The sequence below is a fragment of the Electrophorus electricus genome, chromosome 12 (genome assembly GCF_041902795.1).
Source record: "Electrophorus electricus isolate QZ-2024a chromosome 12, ASM4190279v1, whole genome shotgun sequence".
Classification (NCBI taxonomy): Eukaryota; Metazoa; Chordata; class Actinopteri; order Gymnotiformes; family Gymnotidae; genus Electrophorus; species Electrophorus electricus.
In genome coordinates, this window is record NC_137508.1 from 6229406 (window position 1) to 6257120 (window position 27715).

The following is a 27715-nucleotide window of genomic DNA, read 5'->3' on the forward strand; positions in this document are numbered from 1 at the left end:
GATATGTGTGAGCAGAGTGTGTGCGACTAGTGATTGATGGGGCTGTCGATCGCTGAATTTCAGCACTCTGATTCACACATCACCTGCAGTGATGCAAACCAAACATCTCACAGAATGAGAGAGAGAGAGAGAGTGAGAGAGAGAGAGAGAGAGAGAGAGAGAGACATTAGATATGCTAGACCGAAGCACCAAATTGTCTGGTTTAAAACAAATTAAATTTTAATTTGATATTTGCGGCTGATGGTTCACTCTGGCGGAATGTGCAAGACTGAGAGCAAGTACGATTGCTGACTGATGGCATTTCGCTTTTATGGAAACAAAGGGAAAGCACACCTTTTCAGCAGTGGGGATGCTTCTGTTAGTTGAGATAATCTCTGCTTGAAATAAAGGGATTGACACTCACCCACAAATGTGATGTTGGGAAGGTTTAATTAAATGTTTTACTGCCACATGAAGAGCTCTCATTTTCCTGCCATTGCATCTTACATCGAATAAACAATGCCTCTCTAATGATGTGGGACTGTATGTTCACACACACACACACACACACACACACACACACACACACACACACACTTATTTTTGGATTTATGTAATGGTATTGCTAATGTCTGCTTCAAAATGCATGCAGGATTTATTTGCAATTGCAGGTCCTCCTCTCTCAGTATTCATTTGACCTTTTTGTGTTTTGCTTCCATCTCTCTGTGTGCGGTGACTTGTCCCTTTTCTTTCCTCTCCTTGAGTACTGCACTGTGGAATTGTGGCAGCTTGGCCAGGGTTCGAGTGCGTGCTGCTATCCAGATGGCCCCTGTTTAACTCTGATCCAGCTTACAGTGTTTACCAAGTCATTTCTCACATACGCACACCCAGACACGTATACAAAGGGCCGATGTCTAGCAACACGCCTTTGTTCTTCGGTTACTTTCCCCTCTCATACAGTAATTTAATCAGTCTAGTGTCTCTCTAGAATGTTGCTTGAGCCAGATATAGGTCTCTGCACTTTACAGGATTAGACAGAATATGATAAGACCCTCTTACTCTAGAAGCATTGGCCATTTTTCAGTACTGTACAATTATACACCATAAAGAGGCTTACTTTTCATTCATAAATCCTAGGTTTATGTCACCAGTATATGAATATGTTGACAGATTACACTTCCTGTCTATTCCCTCAGTCCCTTACTTTTCCATCAGACAAATGTCTGGGGCATTAGGTAATGTGCCACCCAGTTGTTTTAAACACTTGTGGTAAAGAAACTAAATGCAACCATATGTAAGTGTTTTCAGGAGCAGGGTAAGGTGGACATTTAAAGGGCCAGTAGAACACTCTGTCTGCATGAACTGTCTCTATCCTACATGCATACAGAAACCACAAACAAACACACATAGGCCCATGAAGACACACACATAAGTTGGGCATCACTGTGTATGTCGTTGCCAGAGACCCTAGCCAAAGGCACTGGGTACAAAAGGAGGTTCTGTATTGCTGTAAACCTAAAAGGTCTAGCTGCTATTAGTCTTGTAACCTAATACATTATACCCATGCTAGCACACTTACAGAGGCTGTACTGCTCCCCTTTCCTACGGCTGGCGGCAGCTGGAGTGTCATCCGTGTAGGGATTAGAGAGGAGGCCACTCAGCAGTGCAGGCTCTGGTCATCCTTATCTCTCAGCTGGAGTGGCCACAGTGGGCCACCCATTCATAATGCCCACTCTTATATGCACATGCACATGCATCGTCACATCTAAGAGCGAGTTTTAGATGTGGAACTCGGTTGTTAGGTTATGTGTTAGATTTTGGCTTGCTTTTACTACTCTTCAGAATCTGGTCTAGCGACATTTTACCATAAACATGCAGATATTTAACATTTCTCAAATCGAGGTCATAGCTAATTGTTAGTGGAGCACAAAGTTCAGAGAATATTCGACCCCCCAAATGAGCTGCCAGTTTAATTATGCTGCTCTCCTTCGCTTTTCAGTTACTATTCAATTATCACACCTGGAATAAACCAAAAGCTCAGAATTTCTTTTGTAGCCAAAGAAACGAAGAAAGAAAATAAAGAAAAAAGAGGGAGGTTGTAGGTGTGTCACCATGGTATAGCATTTAAACCAGACTGGCCCAGGCAACGATCTTAGCCACATTAGCTATTCAGCCAAATTCATTAGCATATACTGGAGACAATTATCTCCACACTGGTGGTGGTTTTGTTTTCGTTGCCATTTATAGGTGACTGTGTAGGCTCAAAAATCCACAGCACATCAACTACAGTACTTGTTTCATCTTATCTCTTTCTCCTTTCTCTATTCCTGCTACACACATCAGTTTTTAGGGTTTACAAAAAAAGCACAAATTAGCATCTAATTACCATACAGTTAAATATAGTCTTTACAGGCACTGTTAAGCATTGTTTTTAAATCGTCCTATCTCCTGGCTTCTGTTTAATGGTGTATGGGATTAGGATGAATTCATTTTTAAAAAACTGAATTACATTATATTTGGGTGCTTATGTAACCAGCATGGACTGGCATCTCTGCTGTTTCTCAGAGTCTGGGTACACGCAGCAGCAAGCTATGATAGTGCAGGGAAATCCAGTTTGATCCAGCATAGATTTAAAAGTCAAGAATTTGAAGAGGTGTGTGTGTGTGTGTGTGTGTGTGTGTGTGTGTGTGTGTGTGTGTGTGTGTGTGATCAAAAATCCTTCCTATTGCATATCTGCATGTGTGTGCATGTGTTTCATAAGCAGTTCGACATCTGAATATTTAATGTTTCTCATTTTTCTCTTAATGTTTTTCAATGATGAAATTAGAGACTTAAAATTTATCATCAATAAATTACAGTCAAATAATGAGAATTATCTCCATCATCAACCAATACAACTTGGTTATTACATTAAAACACTTAAAACACAGACTGACCTCTTAAAAAGTCCATATGTTGAATTGATATTTTGACACCTGACTTTTTCAAAAACATATTCAACTCTAGCAGCTGATCTGCTGAGACGTTAACAGCTCATACATATCAGGCATATATTCTCAAAAACACTAAAAACAGCTGCCATTAAGATACTTCTGAAGAAGAAAACTCTGAATGCTTCAATACTACAGACCAATCTCAAATCTTCCTGTCATAAGTAAGATATTTTAGAAAGTGATGTACAATCAGCTATCCATTATTTGTATATGTAAATGGAAATCTTGACAAATTGCAATTGGATTTCCGAACTGAGACTGTATTGGGACTGCCGTCATAAAGGCACTAAATGATCTAACTTTATTCTCACTGCTTACAAATACAAGGAAATGAAATCCCCAGTGCAAAAGCAGGTGTAAGAGAAAGATTTTATAAATGCCTTTTCTGTACATATACAATTTTTTACAATATAAAAAAGAGATATGACCATTTTGAATATATATATATATATATATATATATATATTCTGTCATATTACAATATTTTGACTATCCTACATTTGGAATGAACTCTTCCTGGGATGCAGGTTTGCTACACCAGTCAGTTGTAGCAAAATGATCGATGTATTGGCATGAATTGACTGTCCAAAGGGCATGATAATAGAATACCGGGTGACAACATCTCGGAAACCGCTAACTTTGTTGGATGTTCCAGAATGGACTTCTCGCACATTGAATACCTTCCAATGGTATAACAGTGGTGCTCCATGGGCCACTGATGCCACAGAGGAATGACGACTCCAGCAAGTGGTACAGAGCAATCTTCCTGCAACAGTAGACTAGTTAACCTCTGTACACAGGAGCCATGAGGAAAGTGTCAGGGATCACCACTGAGTGAACACAGTGACATCTGGCCTGCAAAGCAGATGCATGGTTAAGGCACCAATGTTAACATCAATGTCACCTCCAGTTTGCATGGGAATAATGCAGTTAGACAGTGGAGGATTGGAAAAATGTTGCCTTCTCAGTCAAATCCAGGTTCCTGCTACACAAAGTGGATGGACGGTGGTGTATACACTACCAAACGCATGAGAACTGCCTCTAAGTGAGAACTGTGTGCCAAACGAAGGGTAGTGGTGGCACTGTACATGTGTGGGGGCATGACCTTGGACCACTAAGACCACTGCATGAGTCTCTGAATGCCAGTGGGTACTTGGCAATCCTAGCAGATCACGTGCACCCGTACATGTGCCCATATGATCTTTCCTGATGGTAATGGTACAAGAAGATAATGGGCCATCTCACTGCACAAGGTTGGTGCAAGAACACAGCAGTGTATTTGCTGTTCGTCCCTGGACTGCTACCTCGCCCGAACTCAACCCTGTGGAGCACATCTAGGAACAGTTGGATTTCCACATTCAGCATGCTGACCCACAATCACACCTCAGTGGGCCTCAGGGCTCTGCTGCAGTTGAAATGGACATGAGTGCCTCCAGATACCCTCTGTCACATAATACAGTCTATGCCAGTGTACTGTTGCTCTGGAAACCCTGTGTGCTTCACTGCAATTTTGAATAACTCTACATCATTATTATAGCTCACTGCAGTAACTCACCTGGAATCTTCTTCTGAGTTGGACCTGAGCAAACTGATTCTGGCATGGATGCTCCTGTATCTCCTCCCGGATGGCAGGAAGCTCTACAGAGTGAGGCTGGGGTAAGAGGGGCCCAGTAGTCTTGAGTGCTGAATACTAACTGGTAAATGAATGTCAGTCGCGATATTACCAGATCTTGGTGCTTCATTTGACACTGTAGAGCACAGAGTACTTCTACAGAGACTGGAAAATTAAGTAGGATTATAACAAACCCGTGGATCTTATTACATCGTCAGGACTGGCAGTTCTAAATCTGATAGGAAGACTGTAACATGCAGAATGCACCAGGGATCAGTTCAGTCCACTTTTACTTAATATGCTCCCATTAGACCAAATTCTACATCACAACAAAATTTCCTACCACAGCTATGTAGATTACGGCACAATAGACATTGTGTCTATTTTTCGGAGCACATAACTAACTAGATGAGACAGAATTTCCTTCAGATAAATAAAGACAAAACAGAGCTTATTATATTTAGCAACAGAGAGGAGCATCTCAAAATTAGTGCACATCTTGAATCTAGGTGTCACGGAACGGCCCCTCCCCCCTCAAGTCTGCGTGTGTGTGCGCGTCTGTGTGTCTGTATTGCCACGCCCTCTTGTGTCGTTCACCTGATCCCTGTTGTGTGTAATTGTCATGTGTGTATATAAGTCTCGTTTCGTATCGTCAAAGTTGTCGGTGTTTGATCCAAGTAGTCTGTGTTAAGACGTGTATGTTTCATGTGTGAATAAAACGTATGTTTATGTTCGACGTGCCTCATCCTGCTTAACGCTCGTCCGTCACACTAGGGATATAAAAACTAGTCCTAGTAAAAAAATGAAATTCTAATAGACTTAGATCTCATCAAATCAACCATCACAATGCTTTATTTTATCTTAAGAATATAGCTAGAATAAAGGCTTACTGCCCTAACAAGACATAGAGAAGAACTTGTTTTGTAACATGTTTTTAAGTCTAACAGTCTTCCGGTTTCCTTACTGCATTTCCCAAAAGGTCCATTCAAACAGCTACAACTTCTTCAGAATTCTCCTTCTAACCAGGGCAAATAGAAGAGAGTATATTACTCCAGTTCTCAAATATTTACGCTGGCTTCCAGTGAGTTATAGAATTGGCTTTAAAGCACTACTACTAGTCTATAAATCACTGAATAGATTATGCCCAGACGTGCACAGAGTATAAACCCACTAGGTCTCTTAAATCCATGGATACAGGCCAGCATGCGTTTTTTAAAATTCGGTCTTCTCTCATGCATATATTTGAGCTCTTGTACTCTATTTTGGCAGGCCTTTATTTTATCAATGCATTTTTAATCTTCTAATGCATCTAACCAATTTTAATTGATTTTATTATTTATTATTTATTATTTTTTACTCTCCTTCCACAGTTGCACCATGTTCTCTGTGTACTTGTGGATTTGTATTATTAGAAGTCACACTTTGCTTCAAATCGAATGGCCTGTCTTTTATAATGTAATTTGCAACTCAGTCGCAGCTTGCATTATGGGATGAGCCACTTTGATGTGACAAATGTAGTCAGGCACTGAATAGCGTTAATTGAATCCAGGCCTAATTGGGCACAGTGTCTGAACAGAAGTTCTGGAGACAGATTGTGGGGACAAGTAGCACTGTAAGTATGTGAATCGTGTCATTAATTATAAGTCTTCAGTGTCCATTCTCAGCTTCCATACCATGGTCACATGAGCAAAATCTACATGTTTACACTGATCACCTGTCAGCCGTGCCTTCTTCAAAGCTCCAAAGTGTGATTAACATCGAGAAAGGACGCAAGTAAGGGAGACAGAGGGAGTGCCTTCCCTGATGCAAAATTAAAAACCTTATAACAGCACTGATTAAATGGCTCAGTAGTGATTTATGTATTTCTGATTCATTTCATTATGATTCATTTGTAAATTAGATACTGACATGGGTCATATACTGGACAGGTTATCAAGAAATGTCCCTTCACCGTTACACTGAAGAAACGATGAGATTAGAATAAGGACAGAAGCGTTTTCAGACTCAGCTGTCAGGTTTCTTATGATAGTTACTGCTCACAAGATGACTGGATTGACATGCTGTAACTGTCACTGCTACTGAATAAATGCCACACTAGCACAAGTGAAAAAATGAATCTCCAAAACAGGAGGATTTCCCATGGACACAGAAAGACTGAGAACAAGGGAGCAGAAATATTTGTCTGGGGATTTTTGATAGAACCAAAGCAATTATATCAATATCAAATCAGGCCAGTGTCATATCAATATGACTCAGTGTCAAGCTAGAACTATCAGTGAAGATTTTATTGGCATGGGGCTTCAAATGTTGCCTTGTTTGAAGATAAATATGTAGATTTAAGTCTTAAAGAGCCATTATATTATCTTAATTGGTTATTGTCAAATACGCTCTTGTTCATTAAACTAATGCATGCAGTAAATTAGATATGTTTAATTAAATGCCTGTTTTTATATGTTATTGGTTATTTTCCATGCATCTGATTAAATTGCCAATTTTACCAGTAGTTGAAAAGCTGTAGGCAAAGTGAGAAGAGGTTATGTTGTGACATAATCTGTATCCCAGTATTGCATGATTGTGCCCTGTGGCCAGTACTGGTTTTACTCTGCCTCTGACTTGCTCCTCATAAAGGGTGATGGTTACAAAGTGCTCAGATGCTCCCAGCAAAGAACTCACTCAGGCCCAGTGCAGAAACGTGTTTAAGAGAGAATGATTATGTTATGTGGATGGCCATGACTACAGCCTCCCCTGAAGCCTCTGTGTTATGTCAGTCAGTAGGAAGAGCAGAGAGCAGTCCTCTATCTTTAACTAAGTCTGTGTTCATATCCTCTATAGCATTCAAGATAGAATTTCCCAAATAACTCCAATAACTGCATTGGATTTGTGAGAGCACATAGATTAAGAACCTCCAGCAATACGTAAAAAATGCACAAAAGGCATATTTGCAGAAAAGTCCTAATAATGTTGACAAAGCAGCAGTGAATTTTTTACTTCTACTACTTTATTGTCGATTGCTCTTCTACTCCCACCCAGTTTTCCCAGAATTATAGGGGACTTAATCCCATCTGCCAAGGTCAGGTAAGTGCCACGATCAGGTTAGCCCTTCTCTTTTGCATGTATTACAAGGGGAAATAATTAATATCAAACAGAATAGATTTAGTTATTGTTAGCTGCTCCCTTCTGCAATGCTGTGAAGTCACATATGTCAGTTACAGTTTTCTGGACATATGTCTTTAACATCATTTTACTACAAGACCACTGTAATGTTTATGCCAGAAACACACTGGATAAGAAATCTGAGAAAAGAAATTGGTGAGGATACTTGATAAATGCATTACCATCACACAAAAAAATCCATGCGTAATACATAACTTTCAGTAGTCACAACTACAAAACATTGATGCATGAAATGATTAAACATTAAACGTTAGTTAAACATTATCTTTCCTGGGCTATTATTAACCAGGAGATTTGGATTTGATCTTAATTCCTCACACACTTGTCTGAAATCCTCCACACATCTTTTATGCAAAATGTTGATATTTAACAAGACTGCTTTAAAAAATAAATTGTGTTTGAACATTAACAGGCTATATAAATGTAGTAAAATTGCTTGTGGAAAAGCACAAAAACTTCTACACAGGATATGATTAAATCTTTACTGACATGGAAATTCACAGGGGATTAAAATAACCTGGGGTTATTTCAACTGGTCATTTTATAGTAAGTAAAAAGCATGGAATATTTGCTGTTGAAGGAGTCCAAAATATATAATGACTGAAATGGGGGTTTTAGGTGAGACTACAATTCCCCCACCTTCCAATATACAACTAATCCCATCTGAATAGGGCTCTAGTGGTCAAAGTTTGATGTTATCTTTGTACTTGTTGAAAATCTTTTGAGGCCAGCAAATACCCAAGAACACCAGGGTGATCTTAAGAAGCAACAAGTCTATTTGTGAGAAAGGACAACACATGAAACATCGAGGGGATGCTCTGTATTAATTACCAAGCCTAATGAGTACGCCACAGCAGAAAAAAAAGGAACACTGTAGAGCTCTCCATCACAGCGCTGTATGTACAACACTGACCTGGGCAGGCATTCAGCTCACTCTGTGCTAGCACAGTTCTCCCCTTTAGCTCATCCAGTTCGATTCAATCATCTCATCTCTTTGGCGAGTGCTTTGTTAAATCTTTGGCATAAGTGGTATATTTCTCTTTCATTCTTTTGTTCTCTGTCTGTCTGTCTCTCTGTCTGTTTCTCTCTATCTTTCTGTGTGTGGGGGGGGGGGGGGGGTCTCTTTTTTTCTCCTTTTCTTTTTGTCTTTCTACCTGTTTCAAAGAGGAAACGCATGGCCTGTAATACATTTTGCAGAATTAGAAGGTGAAAGGTAAAGGTTCCAAGGTCATGCAAGCAGCATTAATGATGTTTGAACACACACACACACACACACACTCACATTAACATACATACATATACATAACCCATCTTTCCCTATCAACTAACATACCAAGGACAAAAGAGAATGTCCTCATTAATTGAAGGTGATTTGGTGTCCTCTGTACACTTTAATATGTTAACATCACACAAACATGGCTTTCACGTCTGACTGGACATACATATTTGGGCTGAGACTTCTGTCCAGGATTTAAGGAACTAACGTGATCTTCTGTGTTTCTTTTTCATTTCATTTCTTTCTCAATAACTGTTTTCACTGTATGTTTATTGGAATTAGTAACAGTATAATAATCACAGAAATTAGATCAGAACTAAAAGATACCAGTATTCTGGACTGGTGACCTTTGACTCTTTATATGGCACAAACAAAGCCAGTGAAGCCAGTCCTGCACATGAAATAAAGACATTTAGCTCCACATTTACCATATTTATCTAACTCAACAGCAGAAAAACTCTAATTGCATCAGTGAAGCTTATCTGACAGCAGATGCTACTTTCCCCTGTGGTTTGTGTAACTAAGACCCACACTAAATCCTCTGCACAGGTTTGACAGTAACTGTATGACTGATACACAGGTTCCACCTGCACCATTGGATCTGCAGCAACATTTTTTGATGTATGACGGTAAAGACATGAGGAGGGTATCACTGAATATGCCATCTGTCTGTGGAGCTCTGTGTATGATGTACAAGGAGCCCTCAGTGTGAAGGAGCTCTTGGTTTTGGTACTGGCTATAGTAAATTGATGTGGACAGTGCCCCTTCCCACTAGCCCCACCAGTCCCGCGGTGCCACAGCGCCGCAAGGGGACAGGCTGGGCAGAACCAGTACCTCTATCTCTGCTCTGACCACTCCACAATACATGTGTGTAGAAGCGAGAAGTGGCCTTTGGCCTTTACCTGGAAGCGTGGGTAAAGTACAGAGAATGTGAGAATGTCTGATTGTCGCTTCTTTAAGTACGCAGTCAAAGCAGGCTTTTTCTGGGTAATAAATGACCGCTGATGCCAAAGTTTGCTGTTGTTATCTCATACCAATAACAGAGTGTGCTTATGGGTTTGTCACCCAGCAATGGAAAAATAAGCAGCAATTGAAAATTCTCAGTTACTTTTCATCACAGAGTCACAGAAATATGGTGCATAAAATTAATAATGAACCAACACCTGAAATGCAAAGTAGAGACTTCTGTTGCTGTTTGCGGTTTTGACAGTGTTGCACAGATGTGAAGCTATACATAAACAAGTTTTATTTGGTCCAGACCAAGTGACTGAGGATTGCTTGTTTCTGTTTGCTGTGATTCTGCAGTTGAAATGAGATTAATCACAGGCTCTTATGAGTACACACACTAGTGCTATGTGCCAGTATTATGCTCCATGGCCTGTAAGAAGAGCAGACCTGAGTGTGTGTGTGTCTCTTGAAAGAAGACTGCAGTCATGAGTGCGCACCTCCGCCCTGCAGGGACACTTAAGATGCCTCTGTCTGCTCTTCATCAGTCTTTTGCGCTTGGTAAAGTGATGTTTTCTCTAATTTTGTTTTTTCTATTTTTTTGTGAAATAAACGGGGGGATGAGCCCTCCTGTCACTGAGTTGATTGGTTTAACCAGTAGCCTGGGTAAGAGGATCAGTCAGCAAAATTACTGAGGATCAGTGTTGCCAGAACAATAACAAGAAAGAGAAGGAGAAGCATTTTATAAAAAGGTGATTAAAAGTTCTAAAATTATATAAGAATAAAATTTAAAAATAAAATCAATACAACAGAAACAGTTGTATTGCAAAAATCAGAGTTAATTTTATTTTATTTTTTTTTTAACAAAAATCGCAACAATAACAAAAATCACCTTCTTATAAGAGAGATATTTAGTGGTACCTATACATAGATGACAGAGGAGGCCGGAGAAGACCAGTGAAAATGACACGACATTATGTTAACATGTTTCCTCCCAGCATGAATCATTTCACCTGTCTTCTCTATCCATCTCTCCCCCAACCTAGTCCATGTGTGTGGTACTTTGGCAGTGGGGAAGAGGGTGGTGTGAAGCTGGCACGCACACCTCTCTTCTGTTCACTGGGAGCAAAAATCCGGCAATCATCCTGTCACAACTGATACAACCTCCTTATGGTTGCCGTCCAGTGTAATGGTGTAACGACATCATTCTTTAATCTTTCGGGGATAACCTGCCGGGAAAGGTGTCTCCAAAAAAAATAAATGGAAGTAAAACCAATCTGCACATTTAGGTTCAGATCAGGTGCTGAAAGGAAGAATGCGGAGCAGGAGCCTGGCTCTCGTTTAATGAAGCGGAATGTAACAACCCAGTGCCGCAAACCCAGCCACACTGAGAGGGTTCAGCCTTAAGCCAAGCACTGCCGAGCCGTCCTGGCACGCGTACCCGCGGGCTCGCGTGTCGGGGCGTTTCACACGGAGCCGTGCTCGCGCTGCCGCTGACGTCATGGCAGCAGGGGAACGAGGGCGATGTTAGCGCTTGAGCGAGCGCGCCGCTGACTCCGCTCTTCCCGCTGGGTTCCGGGCTGCCACAGCCTGCCTGGCCTAACGGGAGCCCCCGCAGAGGCCTCTGCCTCTCGCAGACATGGTGCGCTCGTGAATGGCTTGTTAACGGAGCGGCTACGCTCCAAGGGCCCATATAACAGCTCAGTAGCCTGCAGGAAAATCGGCAGCTGCAAATCACTGATTGTTGTCGTGTGTGCTTAACCCTCGTGCTGGAGCCTCAATTCATGTTCAGGCACCAGTGCTGAGATGAATCTGTACCACTCAGGTGTTATTTTTAAGCATCACTAATGCAACACTGCAGTAGGTTTTGTTGTTGTTGTTGTTGTTGTTTTGGTTCATCATCTCAAACCCATTATTGCAAAATGTTTCCTTAATGGCACTATAACTAGATGGACCATCTAGTGCAGTTTCTGCATTCAAATGTTTTCCTTGGCTGAAATGAGTTGTGTTGAGTAAAAGCAAGGCTGAACTGCTTAATTCTATGGTTTGGGATGTGTCTTCTGCAAGGCACTTGGCTGCTGTTTCACGTGTGCATTTAGGTGTGTTTGCTTCTGTAATGATGTACATATTTGTTTTGTCCTCAGGTATACATGAGTTCCCTGAGGATGTTTTCACCAACCAGGAGCGAATGGAGGGAGCAGTGGCCCTTCACATCATGAGTGTAAGTGTCCCCACAGCTATGCCTGCATGTGTTTATGCAAGTGTGTGTGTGTGTGTGTGTGTGTGTGTGTGTGTGTGTGTGTGTGTGTGTGTGTGTGTGTGTGTGTGTGTGTTACTGATGGTGGTTGTTATTATTAGGTACATTTGATTGGTTGCATTGCACCAGCTAACACCTTTGCTAACATCATGAACCTGCATGCCTATGGCCTTAAAATCTGTACTATGCATGCAGGCCCTTCGCCTCACACATGCCTCACACATGCCTCACACATGCCTCACACATCAGTCTGCGCGCCCTCACAGCCACCTTGGCCATGTTTGTCACTGCATCTAACACTTTTAAAAGATACAAATGAAACCTAGCCTTCACTACACTAGCCTCCAGTTTGGGTTCTGTATAGTTGTATGGTATTTGTTCAAGAAAACTCACAGTGATGTTTAATTTGGCCAGAGTTTGAAAGGAACAAGGATTGGCACAGACAGGAATTCCACTGCATGGTTTGGTTTCCTAAAACACCTTGTTTGTCAGCAGTCACTGTTATCTCCTGGAGTACCAACACCAGCCATTACACTATTTAGTGCTGATCAATGTGTTACAGAAACACAGCCAGATCAGCCTTACAACTGTTAAATCAAATGAGGAAGAGTTTAAAATGTAAAAAGGGGAAGCGAATAGAAGAAAAGGCATAATTACTGATAGAGACTAGCCCACAGATTTGTCAGAAATTATCCTTATGTAACTTTACATATGAAATGTCAGTGTCTTTATTTCACTTTTCTTGTGCAAGGTGGTTCTAAAAACTAAGATACGCTATTTTTTAGGGTTGGCAGAAGCTCGGCACAGGGAGACCTCAGCCCTGTCTACATGGCTACTATAAATATAGTAGGAAAAGTGTTTTAAAAATATGCAGCCCTCCACTGTATAAAAATTCCAAACAAGTATGACATATTTATTTCTTTGTTAGATTTATATAGAACCTTTCTCATACCCAAGGTCACTTCACAAAGAACTCGGAGGAGAGGGGCAAAAATCAAGTGAGAGCAAAAAGGGCTGAGTTAGCTTCTCAGTGGTCCTCACGTCCCCCCTACTGCTCTCAGATCTGATTTATTTGAGATCTGGCCTGTGATTGTGGCTCTCGGTATTTTCATGGTTTTATCTCAATTGGCTTGTCCTTAAACTCTGACCAGAAGTAGTGTTTACAACATTGCTTGTGGGGCCCTCAGAAAGAGGCTTAATTTTGCTCTGTGTGTGTGTTTGTGTGTGTATGTGTGTGTTTGTGTGTATGTGTGTGTTTGTGTGTGTGTGTGTGTGTGTGTGTGTGTGTGTGTGTGTGTGTGTGTGTGTGTGTGTGTGTGTGTGTGCATGGCATACCCCTTCGAGCCTCAGGCCTGATGACACAGAACTCACATTAGACTACAGACCCCCAGACCAGGCCACTTCTCCAGTGGCTAGCAGTACACTACGTGTATTGTTTGGTTTAGGACACTACTTTATTGTTTGATTTGGGACACTATTTGGATTGTTCAGTTTAGGACACTACGTGTATTGTTTACTGCTTGTTCATTTAATATCTGGGAAGGATGTGTTTGCAGAACCAGCAGAAAGTTTATGTAACTAAGTGAATTTGGTGCAATATATTGAGAATTCTCCATGTGGCATTCTGCAGTTTTATGCTGCTAACATCATTTCTCTGTCTCTTTTTCCATTTGTCACTCTGTCTTGTGACACTCACACAGTCATGAAGTTGGTACTTCAGAAATGTTAACAAAAGGCTGTCAAACCCAAGCATGCTGGGAGTATGGGATGGCAACTGGGTATCAGAGAGATGGGAACAGGGCGAATGGTGCTGCTTCGTCAGCGGTAATGTGTGATTGCTGTTGTATACTGCAGTATGCATGCAGGTCACAACCTCTATTACAACCAGATTATAATTAATATATACTGTATGTTAACCTTATGACAAATAAACCAAGAATGATGGAATATGAAAGGAAAACATAATTTTCCTACCTCTTGGTGGAAATTCTGGGAACAGTTGTGGTGTGTCTTCAGGGGTGTCTATTGTTCATGCACTGTCCTGTCAGGTCAGGAGTAGGGAGACAGACTGTGTAGCAGGTGTTCTGTGCATGCACATGGCTGAGCTCCACACATTGATCAACGAGGTCTTGGCAGGAGCTCCCTGGGGCCACAGTAAGCTTGCATTAGCAAACGCCATGTGTCATCACCCGTGTGTTTGTTTGGGTGAGTGTATGTAGGATGATGTTTGTGAAGCTCACGGCCTTGCAATAAAGAGTGACAAATGATCTATTTAGGTCACCTGACCACGAGTAGGCTTAGAGATGACTTGTCTGCTTGCACACAGTGCTTGGAGGTAAATGTGTGAGTGTCTGTGTGTGAAGCGACTAGGCATGAGACCATGCATCCGTGAGGCCTGTGCACTGCATATTTTTGTGTTTTCCTTATTCTCACACACCTGAGTCACCTTGATAATGACCTGGTTTGTTGAATACAGAATCATGTGCGGCACAGTGTTGAGAACCTCTTGCATATGAGCACTAACAGAGAGATTGAGAGAGTCACATCCTATCGGTCACACTGTGTGTCAGGACAAGCAGATGTCAAGCTGGCTAATCCCTTATGCATGCACGAACACACACACACACACACAACAAAAACAACAAATGCCAGCTGACACAACACCCATGATGTAAGCACACTTTCTTGGAAATGGCTGAAGTGAGTCCCATTGGAAGAGTGAGTCTCATTGGGGGAGAACTGAGTGTGAGCAGAGTGGGTCCAGTGGTGGGGAGAATGGGTCTGAGCAGAGTGGGTCCAGTGGCGGGGAGAATGGGTCTGAGCAGAGTGGGTCCAGTGGCGGGGAGAATGGGTCTGAGCAGAGTGGGTCCACTGGCGGGGAGAATGGGTCTGAGCAGAGTGGGTCCAGTGGCGGGGAGAATGGGTCTGAGCAGAGTGGGTCCAGTGGCGGGGAGAATGGGTCTGAGCAGAGTGGGTCCAGTGGCTGGGAGCTGGGTCTGAGCAGAGTGGGTCCAGTGGCTGGGAGCTGGGTCTGAGCAGAGTGGGTCCAGTGCCTGGGAGCTGGGTCTGAGCAGAGTGGGTCCAGTGCCTGGGAGCTGGGTCTGAGCAGAGTGGGTCCAGTGGCTGGGAGCTGGGTCTGAGCAGAGTGGGTACAGTGGCGGGGAGCTGGATCTGAACAGAGTGGGTCCAGTGGCGGGGAGAATGGGTCTGAGCAGAGTGGGTCCAGTGGCTGGGAGCTGGGTCTGAGCAGAGTGGGTCCAGTGGCTGGGAGCTGGGTCTGAGCAGAGTGGGTCCAGTGGCGGGGAGCTGGGTCTGAGCAGAGTGGGTCCAGTGTCGGGGAGCTGGGTCTGAGCAGAGTGGGTCCAGTGGCGGGGAGCTGGATCTGAGCAGAGTGGGTCCAGTGGCGGGGAGCTGGGTCTGAGCAGGGACCCCAGCTGTTTATCCTTAGCCTGCACAAACCCATTAAGGGTGTGTTCATACTTGTAGTTCGGTTCTCTCAATCCAGAGCAAACAAGAAAATGATACATTGTTCCATTTTAGTCCTGGTTTGCTTAGCGTTCACACTCACAAATTTACAATTGAGCCAAAATAAGTAAAGAGAAAAAAAAGTGATGTGTGACATGTGATATGTGACGTGTGACACATGTATAACACAGTATCGGGGTTGGTGGTATTTTTACCATCTGGAAACACAGCAAGTCATGGCAAAATGGATAAAAAAGTCAAAACAGCGCCAGAAATTCCTCCACTGTACATACCAAAGAAGGTACGCTGCAAAGAGAGGACGATGAAAGTTTCCGATGCCTGTACCGAACTGTAATGGAAAGCATTTTTTGTTTTCAGTGTACTCTGTTCTGTCTTGTGACATCATGGCCCGTGTTTGGTTCATTTAGATGCCTTTGGTTCATATTACATTCATACATCAAACGAACCCCACCAGAATTCGTTTAGAAACGGACCGAGACTCACCTGCTCAGGCGGTCTTAGTCCTCTTATTTGGTGTGCACCAGAGTTCGAAAGGAAGCGTTCGCACTTACTCTAATGAACCACACTAACAGAGCAAACACACCAGGGTTGTTTTAATTGCACCAAAGCCACCAAGTCTGAACATACCCTCACTCACCTGTAAATAACTCACCTGCAGTATGTCAAAAATCACTCCTACACCAGACACGTAGCCTGGCTTTACCTTAAGCCATATGATATTTGCATGAATTGGAATGTGTCATCAGGAGCTGCAGTCTGTTGTGGAATGTGGGTCAGTACACGTGCAAGTGGCATCACACTGCTTGTCCATGCTGGGTCACACAGTGTTTGGAGACCCTCCTGATAGAGGCTACAGCAGGCTAAGAGCCTGGCCCACAAAGGCGCAAGGAAGTACCGAACTCTGTGGCTAGATACACTGCACAGGCTTCGCTGTGGGGCCATGTGCTGGTCAGCAATGCTGATACTACATTGTCTTATAGTTGTTTTATTGTTCATTTTATTAACCATGTGACTGTAGACTCTGCCTTCGATTCATAGATCATTGTTTGTGGTTGTGGAACTGAAGAGGGGAAAAAACAGTCCTCGAAGAACTTAGGTTGCAGTGTGAGGGAGATCAGAGTGCAAGTTGATAGGAAATTAGCTTGCAGAGAGGAGGTATACCTCTCCATGTAACCCTGATTCATTCAAGAAATAATTGAAAAAAAAATAAAGACAAATGCTTCTGCTAGCACAGGTGTCATGTACAATCTGCTTCAAGCTTATAACGTTTGGTGAGGTGTGAATTTTTAAATGGAGTCATTAAAAAGACTGGTGTGACTGTGTTGCATGTGGGTGTATGTGGTGTTAACCCATACATTAATTTGAGTGATCTAAATGTGCTCTCTCTCTCTCTCTCTCTCTCTCTCTCTCTCTCTCTCTCTCTCTCTCTCTCTCGCTCTCTCTCTTTTATTAAAGGCCATGTACATGTTTTATGCCCTGGCCCTGGTGTGTGATGATTACTTTGTACCCTCCCTGGAGAAGATTTGTGAGGTAAATGGTTAATCAAATCTGGGTAGCCTTAGCAGTATGCTATCATGCTAAAGGCTTGAGTGCATGTTCTGAACTCTGTCCCTGTGTGTGTGTGTGTGTGTGTGTCAGCGTCTGCACCTTAGTGAGGATGTTGCTGGAGCCACATTCATGGCAGCTGGCAGCTCTGCTCCTGAACTCTTCACCTCTGTGATAGGTAAGGTCTGCTTCTCTCCCGCTCACAGAGTGTCTCTTAGTAACCGCAAACCTCACAGACAGGATGCAGCTTGCAGCTTTAATTCTGCTGTCAACTCTCCCTTGTGTGGTAGGAGTGTTTGTCACCAAGGGGGATGTGGGAGTAGGAACGATTGTAGGTTCGGCCGTCTTCAACATCCTCTGCATCATTGGAGTGTGCGGGATATTTGCTGGGCAGGTACTGAACACGCCATCTGTGTTTATCTGTGCATTCATATTCACAGTACAAATACTCAGTTTTAGCATTAACAGCGAGTATGAAACCTTGTGAGTAGTCACTAAAGTCGGAGTCAGATTATTTATAGCACCAGATGGTTGTTTGGTGGCTCTCTGTGTAGTGTGATATCCTTTTATCTACATGGCCTCATGCATGACACCTTCTGCCCTGGAAGCCATAACCCTGTCCAGATGCCCTCTCCCCCATTTCTAAAGGAAGACAAAATCCCAGCTGTTGAGAAATGGTTTCACAAACTTCAAGCATCGAGGCCAGTTTTCTATCCCTTTTACTCATATGCATTAACAAGCACACACCCGCACACATTTAAAGCACGCGACCTCAGCCCAGAATGAGAGGAGTGTGGCCATGGAGCTCACCGCTCAGGTGCGCAGCCCACCGTTGCCATGGCCACAGCACAAGCGTTGCAGAGCACCTGACACAGAGGCCGAGCTGTGTTGCTGTGGTGCGTTGCCATGGTGCACCACTTCCGGTGCTCAAGCAGCAGCTTTTTATAGCAAGGTGCACACTCCTTACATCAGCATGACGCACGTCCACACCTTGCTCCACTAGCTGAGTACAGGCTCTGGACAGGAAGTTGGAATTTACATGGTATTCATTTCTGGGGTCTGCCTAGAATCAATGGACTTCTGATCACTTTGCAGGCAAAGCCCCTCGATATGTTAAGCAAAAAATCACAAATCAGTCAAGAGAATCTAGATTGCCCATTATGTAAGGTGTAACAGCATGGCAGCCTCATGTTAAAATCTTCTAACACAGTAAGGTTGGAACGGTGTTAGGTTTGGTTGTGCAGTGAGACATGGGAACATGTGCACAGCAAGTACTGTGATGTGCCGCAGATTTAACAATGCTCACGCACACATCATAATCACACACAGATGCACACACACAAACACTGACATTGAATCATAGAGACATAAGGAGGTTGGATTAAGTTTAATATAGATGTCTGCAGAGTTTTTATTATTGTAGCATATAGTAAAAACATTAAAAGTGTACAAAAGAGTTAGTGACAGACCCCACAGAAAACACACTCGACTGAGACGTGTGGTGCTTACTGTTAATGCTCTTCCCTGGACTTCCTCCTTTCCTTTCGTAGCAATATGTAGAGCACTGCCATGCAGGGTTGGGCCCAGCCGCGATCTATAGCACTTTATCTCCTAGCACTCACTCTGCTGCATACCCCCACCTCATCTTCCACTTCTCTCCCCGCCTCCCTCTCGTCCCCTGTGCAGGCGGTTCGCCTCTCCTGCTGGACTCTAATGAGAGACTCAGTCTACTACACTATCTCAGTGGCCACTCTCATCGTGGTGAGTAGAGCTCTAAGTGGTTTCCCCTGCTCCTGTGATGCCTTTGGGTCCCCTTACATGGCTGGGGAGGAGACACGCGCAGCTCCCAAACTCCATCCACCCCGCCCCCGCTCCCCCTGGCCCCCCGCCGGGGACGCGCAGCCGCCACAAGCCATGCATTCACACACGCTGCATGTGTCACTAGTGTGGAGCAAGGCAAACATGTACAGCAGTATCAGCCTACTCTCAAGCACACTTTTAGGTACTGGACACATTTTTGACTCACTTCTGATATGTACTGGTATAATGTATGGTTAGCATTGTATGATGTATGATTGCAAACCAGACTTCGGGATGCTGTATAGGTGTGTGGGTCTAAATTAGCCAGACATGCATGTTGCTAATTAAGCTGTTATATAATTCAGTTTTGAACGTTGGTTTTACAGAATCCTGGACTCTTCCCTTAATATGATTAAAAGAACAAAAGGTGAATAAAGTTGGCTCACAGATTAAATAGTTCAGATTTAATAGTAATTGAGACCGAATATCCCTACTTCCCATGCTTTTTTTTTTTTTTTTTTTTTTATAAAACCCAACGCTGGATAGTATTTCCCCCTGGTGGAATATCTGTGTTACTGCATTTTGCAATGTAGTCTGTAGTGTAAATGTCATTTTCTTTATTTTCTTTAGTTCATCTATGATGAAAAGGTGACATGGTGAGTATTCTTAGTATTACTAGTGACTGTTTTTGAATTATACCGCAGCATAGTTTTATTTCAGTGATTGTATATTATATTTTGTGCATCAATATGTTTTTTGATCAAATGATGTGTTATATTTTTAAGGTGGGAATCTCTTGTCCTGATTCTGATGTACCTTGTTTACATTTTAATAATGAAGTAAGTCATGGATCTTCCTTTGGATTCAGATACTACGTTGGCTTCAGACTCTAAGCATATTATATATTTGAAACCACCAAGTTCATGTGTTCATGCATAAAACATAACGACAGCAATCGTTGTAGCTGAAGCATGGACATGCTTAGTCCCTTTTCCTGCTGTGTTGGTCAGGTGTAACTCACGTGTTGTGCACTACTTTGAGCGGAGGAAGAAGAACTCTGCTAACCTTGGTAACGGCACAGCCAGCAACACAGAGCTCGATGATGGCTGTGATGCTACAGCTGTGCTACTCAGAAAAGGTGACCAGAGCAGCGAGCGAGAGGATGCGTCTAGGCTTGGGGCTAATCGCTGCTCTTGTAAGTGGATGTGTGTGATGTGGGTGTGTGTTTCTCCCCTGTGTAGCCAATTTCCACAGGACGCCCTCAGTGCTGATGGTAGACGAGCTGCTGTCTGCGTACCCCCACCAACTTTCCTTCTCTGAGGCTGGCATGAGAATCATGATTACCAGCCACTTCTCCCCACGCACCCGCCTAACCATGGCCTCCCGCATGCTCATCACAGAGGTCAGGACACAAACACACACACACACACACACACAACCCCATATTTATACCTGAGGAATAAAACAATTTGTTGTTACTTTTTGATGAATAAACCTGGAAGTAAAACATAACCTGGCTGTTATGATTTAAGGTACTGGTCACTGTTCACCATAGCACATTTGTGTATTTGCAGTTTGATTTAGTCAGTGTTATCAGGTACCAAGTCATCCGAATGAATTTTACTAACTGACCATCGTTTAAATGGTTCCATGTGGTGTTCCATATGGGTCCAGTGAGATTCAATCTCCAAGATCAGTTATCATCATTGCATGTAAATTTACCGAGAAATTCATTTTGAATTTGAGTTATGTAATTTTGAATTTTTTTTTCAATACTTAAATAATTTATGTTCGTTTGGTATTGGGTCCACAGTGTATCTAGTGCATCTAGGAATCCAGTACACGCTATGCAACAAATGTAAAGAAACATAAATTAATTCATTAAACGGTCATTATAATAAGACATCAGAGAAGAGTTCATCAGTTTTTCAGATCCCAGAACTTGCTGTGAAAGTTTTGTGTATAAGTTGACAGTAGACAGTAGCAGCTTTCGACCATATCTGATTTGGATATTCCCATTATTTGTGTATGTTTGTAGAGGCAGCGTCTGATAAACAGCCGTTTCAGTAATGGTGACTCCGAGATGACGGTGAAGATTCCCGGGAGGCTTGGCGTGGAGAACGGCCTGGCCGGGGTGGAGCGAGGTCTACACGGACGCAAGGGCGCGTACCGAGACGACTACAGGGGAGGGGCGGATGCTGGCACCGACACAGAGAATGAGAATGAAGACGAGAACAACGAGAATGATGAAGAGGAAGAAGAAGAAGATGAGAATGAGGGGCCTCTTGTCCCCTTCCGTTGCCCAGGTAGCCTGTGCCGGCAGATTTAGCTACCAAACCTTTCTGACATCTGTACTCAGAGACTTTGTTGTTGGCACACAGATATTTTAATGTCACACAATATGCTACTTGATCTTTGCAACCCCAAGATGTCGCCTCTGTGTGTGTGGGGGTGTGTGTGTATGTGTGTGTGTGTGTGTATTCATGCACATTTGTTTCTATATGTATGTGTCTGTGTGTGTGTGTGTGTGTGTGTATTCACGCACATTTGTTTCTATATGTATGTGTCTGTGTGTGTGTGTGTGTGTGTGTGTGTGTGTGTGTATTCACGCACATTTGTTTCTATATGTATGTGTGTGTGTGTGTGTGTGTGTGTGTGTGTGTGTGTATGTGTGTATTCATGCACATTTGTTTCTATATGTATGTGTCTGTGTGTGTGTGTGTGTGTGTGTGTGTGTATTCACGCACATTTGTTTCTATATGTATGTGTGTGTGTGTGTGTGTGTGTGTGTGTGTGTGTGTGTGTGTGTGTATGTGTGTGTATGTGTGTGTGTGTGTGTATTCATGCACATTTGTTTCTATATGTATGTGTCTGTGTGTGTGTGTGTGTGTGTGTGTATTCACGCACATTTGTTTCTATATGTATGTGTGTGTGTGTGTGTGTGTGTGTGTGTGTGTGTGTGTGTGTGTGTGTGTGTGTGTGTAGCGGGGAAGTGCAGTAAACTGAAGTGGATGCTGGCGTGGCCTCTGTCTCTGCTGCTGTTCTTCACTGTGCCCAACTGTGCTGAGCCCCGCTGGGAGCGCTGGTTCATGGTCACCTTCGTCACCTCCACACTCTGGATCGCCGGCTTCTCCTACATCATGGTGTGGATGGTGAGAGTTTCCACTTTCTAAACGTTCACTGCCTCAAGTGCAGCAGTTCCCTTTGTGTCCCTAAAGTAGCTGATGCTCCTCTCCCCTGTCCCCCAGGTGACGGTTATAGGGTTTACCCTGGGTATCCCAGATGTCATCATGGGCATCACATTCTTGGCTGCGGGCACCAGCGTCCCTGACTGTATGGCAAGCCTTATAGTGGCACGGCAAGGTAGGAATGGCCTCGTAGCCACATTCTTTTAAATACATCCCTGAAGCACAGAAGATACAAGGAATAATTCAGGGAAAATGTAATGTAAATGATGGCAGGGGAAATGACAGAATTCAGTGATCTGAATTCCTGTATGTGGTATTCATTACTGGTGGCGGTGTATTTATCTCAGCCTTCTGTCTCCTCCTGTTGCTCAGGCTTGGGTGACATGGCAGTGTCTAATTCCATTGGGAGTAATGTGTTTGATATCCTGGTGGGCCTGGGACTGCCCTGGGTCCTACAGACTCTGGCCATTGACTACGGTTCAATTGTAAGTCCCTAATGTCAGTGCAATAAGGCAAACATTCCTTTCATATGAACCCTGCATGAGATTAGTTTTCCAGTAGTTCTTACAAAAGACCTGTGATCCAGGAAAAATAAAAGATTATATATGCAAATTTTATGCAAATATGCCACAATTTACATGGCATATTTGCACAATACAGTACATTATTATTTTAAACCTAAACTTCATTTATGCCAGTGAATACAAGATCTCAGGACCTTTTCTCTGAAAGTGAAAAGGAGAGCAAACAGAAGAAAACAGATTTAGAAAGTCATGGTGGTATTCCAGGATAAGCACTGTTGTGTGCACCTGTCGCTGAGCCCTTAGCTCACATCTGGCCCACACTAAACACACATGTTGAAAACATTACACTGCCGCACTAATACTGAGGCTTTTGTGATTTTTTTTTTTTTTTGTCGGTCTGTTTTGGAAGAAATATAATTCCACTTAGAGCTATTTTGGAATTGTCTGTTGCTATGTTAACCAGCTGCTGAACCACTCATCCCCTTGGATCTTCTAAAATACCTTTATTTCTTTTACCATAGGTTTGCATATTTACCCTGTTTTCATTTCTCATAGCTACATATTCTGTGTGACAGGCAGTTATGAGAAACTCGGAACGCACGCTACATGAGCAAAGGCCTTTTAGAATTTCCATGGACGGCTTAGAACAGGCTGGACATTATTTTGTCAGAAAATGTTGTACTGAGAACCACAGCCCTGGTTTTGACCACTAGAGGGCAGTAATACTTGAACCACCTTTGTGTTTCAGCATGACCCATTTATCTCAGATAAATTTGTATTTGTGACGTATCCTTTAGTCATAGGAAATAAGATGTAGTACATAATGTTATAATGATCTTTCTTCCTTAACTTAGGTTCCTCTGAACAGCAAAGGCCTAATTTTCTCTGTTGGACTGCTGCTGGCGTCTGTGTTCCTCACAGTAAGCTTCCAACGTCTTCCGTCTGTGGTTTTGTATAGCTTCAATATGACGTGAAAATCTTCAATATGATGTGATTTTTAAGAGGCAGTGAAATAAGATCATGTTGCGGTGATGCTCCTCCTGTATCTCTCAGGTTTTGGGTGTACATCTGAATAAGTGGACCCTGGACAAACGTCTGGGCTTCATGTGTCTCCTGATGTATGCTGTTTTCCTGTGTTTCTCCATCCTTATTGAATTCAACGTCTTTATATTCGTCAATTTGCCTACTTGCAAATGAGGCCTCTCCTCTTCATCAGTACCATTTCTCCTGATCGGTCCCCTGAGGACTAAGGCATTGGTTCTCAGTCTGAGGAAGATTCTTTTGGAAAACTTTATTCAATGATCCTGGAATTCCTCTCTTTTTTGCAATGCTGACAGGGCCCTGGGTCAGCAGCTTTGGTCAGTAGAGGAGAATAGAGCGCAGCATGGGTCTGTTCCAAGATAAACCTTCTGGGACATGAAGGGGAGGTGCTCAGAGATGACTTCTGCCTGGTTTGACGTGAAAACGCAAAGGTTTTTTGAGTATTTATACGGATATGGAAATTCTGAATTATTACTGAAATAATATGAATATTATATCTTATGTTTTATGACTACATTTGTTTTACTAGCTGCTAAACTGGCAGATGAAAGGCTGGACTGAAGATATGGCATGATGAACTGAGTTCTTCTTGAGATGATAATCATCTAAACTATGATAAATATTAAAATTTTAATAAGATTATTAAGTTTGAAAAATTATTCTGGGACTAGCCAAAAGGAAGCGGTGGCCTGTTCCGTATGAGTACTGGTACTGGTGGGCCTGACCATGCGGCTGAAGATTCCTCTCTTATCATGGGCATTATCTTTGACATCTCCTTCAGCCCTTCCTCCCCAGCTACATCTGGATTCCAGGGATAATGACCATATGATTGCTTTTTTGAGAAGAATATAAGCAAAGCAGAGGTTGAAAGGTTGCTATATATGAATATTTTATTTTAGGTTTATATTAGATCATAATATTTATAACATATAATAATAATCTTTCCAACAAGCTCTGGACAGTTTTTATTTTTCCTTTTTTATTTTTAATTGTTTCTTGAAGATTATTGGGGATATTCAAATGCAGTTGTACAAGCCTAGATGTAAACATTTGGGTCAGAGTTAGATTATTTATATTTTAAAGTGAGAATATGCTGGCCCTGGTACAAGGGATATGTAAAAAGATGTTTACGAATCATTTGTTTTGTGTCTATTACTCTGTATATATTGTGGAAGAGTTTCTTCTATTTATTAATTTATTGAAACCTATGTATGTACATTAATTTCCTATTGCAGTCCTTAAAAAAAGCCACAGCGTTCCCAAAGAGACTATTTTGGACTTACAGCCAAGCTATGTCACTTTATCTTTCAAAGCTTTATGTGTCAAATATTCTTTACTAAAACTTTTTCAGCGTACCAGAGTTTTCCTGCCATGGCTCGGCTTGAACAGCGTATGTTCAGCCCAATGAGTTTACTTTTTTTCTAAACAAATTGAAAACCCAAGTAGCTGATTAGCAGGAATAGTTCTTGTTAAAATGAAGCTAGTAAAGTTTCTTGATGGTTACATTTTAGCAAAACAGTCTATTCAAGGCATGTCTATTGGTTTTATGTAGATGTGAAATTCTGCTCTCTGAGCCTACTCATATCACAGTAGCTTTCTAGACTTGAAGGGGTTTTAGAGAGTGCAGCTGAATATGAAAGCTAATATGTCTGAACTGCTTTCACAAAGCATAACTTAAGCTATTTTTAAGTTATACTTGGATTGCAAGATCTTAAATGATTTGTCACTACAGTGGATCTGGCTGAGATCTGTGGTACAACATTTGTATACCTATGAGCTTTGACATTGGATCTACCATACACTGTCATCAAAGGTCTCTAAAGAGTTGCCATGCTGTGGATTGAGTGGTTGATCAGAGCCCATGTAGCAATGTAACAGGTGTCTCCACATAAGAATGAATCTTATAAGAACAGATGTGGTTTACACACCGAGCAATTCACTTGCTCTTACTGTTCATATCTTAAGTAGAATTCACCTGATATAACCTATCTGTACAACTCAGCAAAGTATTTTATCACAAAGCAACTGTACTTTGTATTGCAAAGTGTTTCAAAATGTTCAAACTTAGGATGTGCATCGAAAAAGAATTGATATCTACACATTAGCTCATAAAGCTAATTAAATTTGTCAGCTCTTTGTTGATTTTGAAAAGTGTTTCTTTTCACATATTTAGTCACAGTTTCTGCAGAGTCTTCATTTGTTACTACTAGGGTAGAGAGTAAAGTGTCTTTTTAGCTCCTCTGAAATCAAGATTCGCCATGATAATAAATATGTTGGTACCTTTATCACTTTGGAAATATCAACGAGGAGATGTATTACATGTAATTCCCAAAATTGCAACCAGTATTAGATATAGGATTGAGCAATGTACCACTTCTACTTAATGTAAAGCTTGGTTAATTCCAAATATAATATGTTTAATATGGAGCTGTTATTCTTGGATAATAAGGGTTGTTTATCATTAGTTAGTAGGGTAGCTAATTTGTTGTTTTGTGGAAAGTTATATTTAGAAGATTATTTAAAAACTGAGGGAAACAGGATTCAAGTTAGAGATCCAGTTGATTTATAATGCAATAATAACCATTATTAATGTGTACATATTTTCTCTTGTTTGTCTTGAAAATGACACTATACACTTTACAGAAGTGAATAGCTTACTTAAATATTTCAGTCAGCAAAGGGCGTGATTTTTGTTGAGGTACAATATATGTAGATGAGAGCATCAACTTTGACATTCAAAAGCCACACAGCTGGCTCGTAATAAATTATAATAATGCCACAGTATTCAAAGTGTCTCACTAACACTGCTTGCATTCTCATAGAGACAGGCTACTAGTAACAGCCAGTGACTGCATTCATATTTTTCGGTACATTACCTCGATAAGGACAAATTTCTGTTGCGACCGATGTTTAGTGGCCAGTTTCAATTCAAGTTAATGAAATTGTTTTCAGTAGGGTACTGTGCTCCTGTTTTTCTGTGTGCACAATGATCACACCAACCATAAGGAAGGGCAAGCACAAGTTATTAGCCCCCACTTATGGGTAGAACCTTTTGCCACATAGATGCCACTGAGATGCTAGTGTATCTGCTAGTGTCCTGCTAATTTGCCACATAGATGCCACTGAAATGCTAGTGTATCTGCTAGTGTCCTGTTAATTTGCCACATAGATGCCACTGAAATGCTAGTGTATCTGCTACTGTTCTTTAATGGATGAGAACATTTTTGAAAACACAAATGTGATATAAAAGGGTGATGCATTGCTGATGTACATATATACATACATGTAAATGTATTTATATTTTTTGTCTTAACCTGTATATCTGTTGACTATATTTTCATAGATACTGTATGATGTTTGGATCCTTTATTCATTTTCATTGTGCTTTGATTAAAATGCCCTTGGGTTTATTCATTCGCATGAGGAGTTTGATATAAGAAATTACTTATGTTTGTTATTATATAATGGTGGACACTGAGGAAACAGCTGTGGAATTAGACCTCCTAGATCATTGCATGTTCTTTTCAGGGAAATACTGCTGGATCTTTGATTCTTCAATGATGGTAACAGTAAATGTTTAAGTCAGCATAAATGGTTCGCTATACATTGCAGAAAACATGAGAAAGTGATTTGCTTTATGTACTGAAGTATTTTGTTGGTGTTAAAGTGTATTTCAGAGTACATTTTTGCTACTCAAGCATAAATAAAATGATCTTTGCTAAGGCCAAAGACCTATAGTTCTCTTTTTGCCATTTTTGTTACTGTATCCTATTCATGAGGCCTTTCAAGAAGTGTATCAAAAGATAAGCAATATTTAGTGTAGTGAAAGTAAAAGAAAGAAAAGTGCATTATAGTACAGACTTTTCAAAAATAGTCTACAAACACACTTCATCCA

The 27715-nt window shown here is 41.8% G+C and overlaps 1 protein-coding gene across 5 annotated transcripts in view; it reads left to right on the forward strand.

The window, feature by feature from the left end:
* slc24a3 (solute carrier family 24 member 3) overlaps positions 1 to 27551 on the forward strand; it is a 60100-nt gene extending 32549 nt beyond the window's left edge. The window contains exons 3-18 of one of the 5 annotated variants that reach the window (XR_014126645.1): positions 12124 to 12200; positions 17178 to 17252; positions 17361 to 17445; positions 17558 to 17661; positions 18954 to 19028; positions 19698 to 19723; positions 19853 to 19906; positions 20078 to 20205; positions 20309 to 20469; positions 21106 to 21373; positions 22053 to 22219; positions 22316 to 22430; positions 22628 to 22740; positions 23634 to 23699; positions 24117 to 24251; positions 24350 to 27551. Coding sequence is in view for 3 of the 5 variants with exons in the window: in XM_027014791.2 (XP_026870592.2) it covers positions 12124 to 12200; positions 17178 to 17252; positions 17361 to 17445; positions 17558 to 17661; positions 18954 to 19028; positions 19698 to 19723; positions 19853 to 19906; positions 20078 to 20205; positions 20309 to 20469; positions 21106 to 21373; positions 22053 to 22219; positions 22316 to 22430; positions 22628 to 22740; positions 23634 to 23699; positions 23833 to 23976 (1658 nt within the window). In the remaining 2 variants the exon portion in view is untranslated. Of the gene's footprint in view, positions 1 to 12123; positions 12201 to 17177; positions 17253 to 17360; positions 17446 to 17557; positions 17662 to 18953; positions 19029 to 19697; positions 19724 to 19852; positions 19907 to 20077; positions 20206 to 20308; positions 20470 to 21105; positions 21374 to 22052; positions 22220 to 22315; positions 22431 to 22627; positions 22741 to 23633; positions 23700 to 23832 lie in introns of all 5 variants that reach the window. The other 4 variants (XM_027014791.2, XM_081724967.1, XR_014126647.1 and 1 more) reach the window with 4 other exon arrangements.
* Positions 27552 to 27715: the final 164 nt, after the last annotated feature.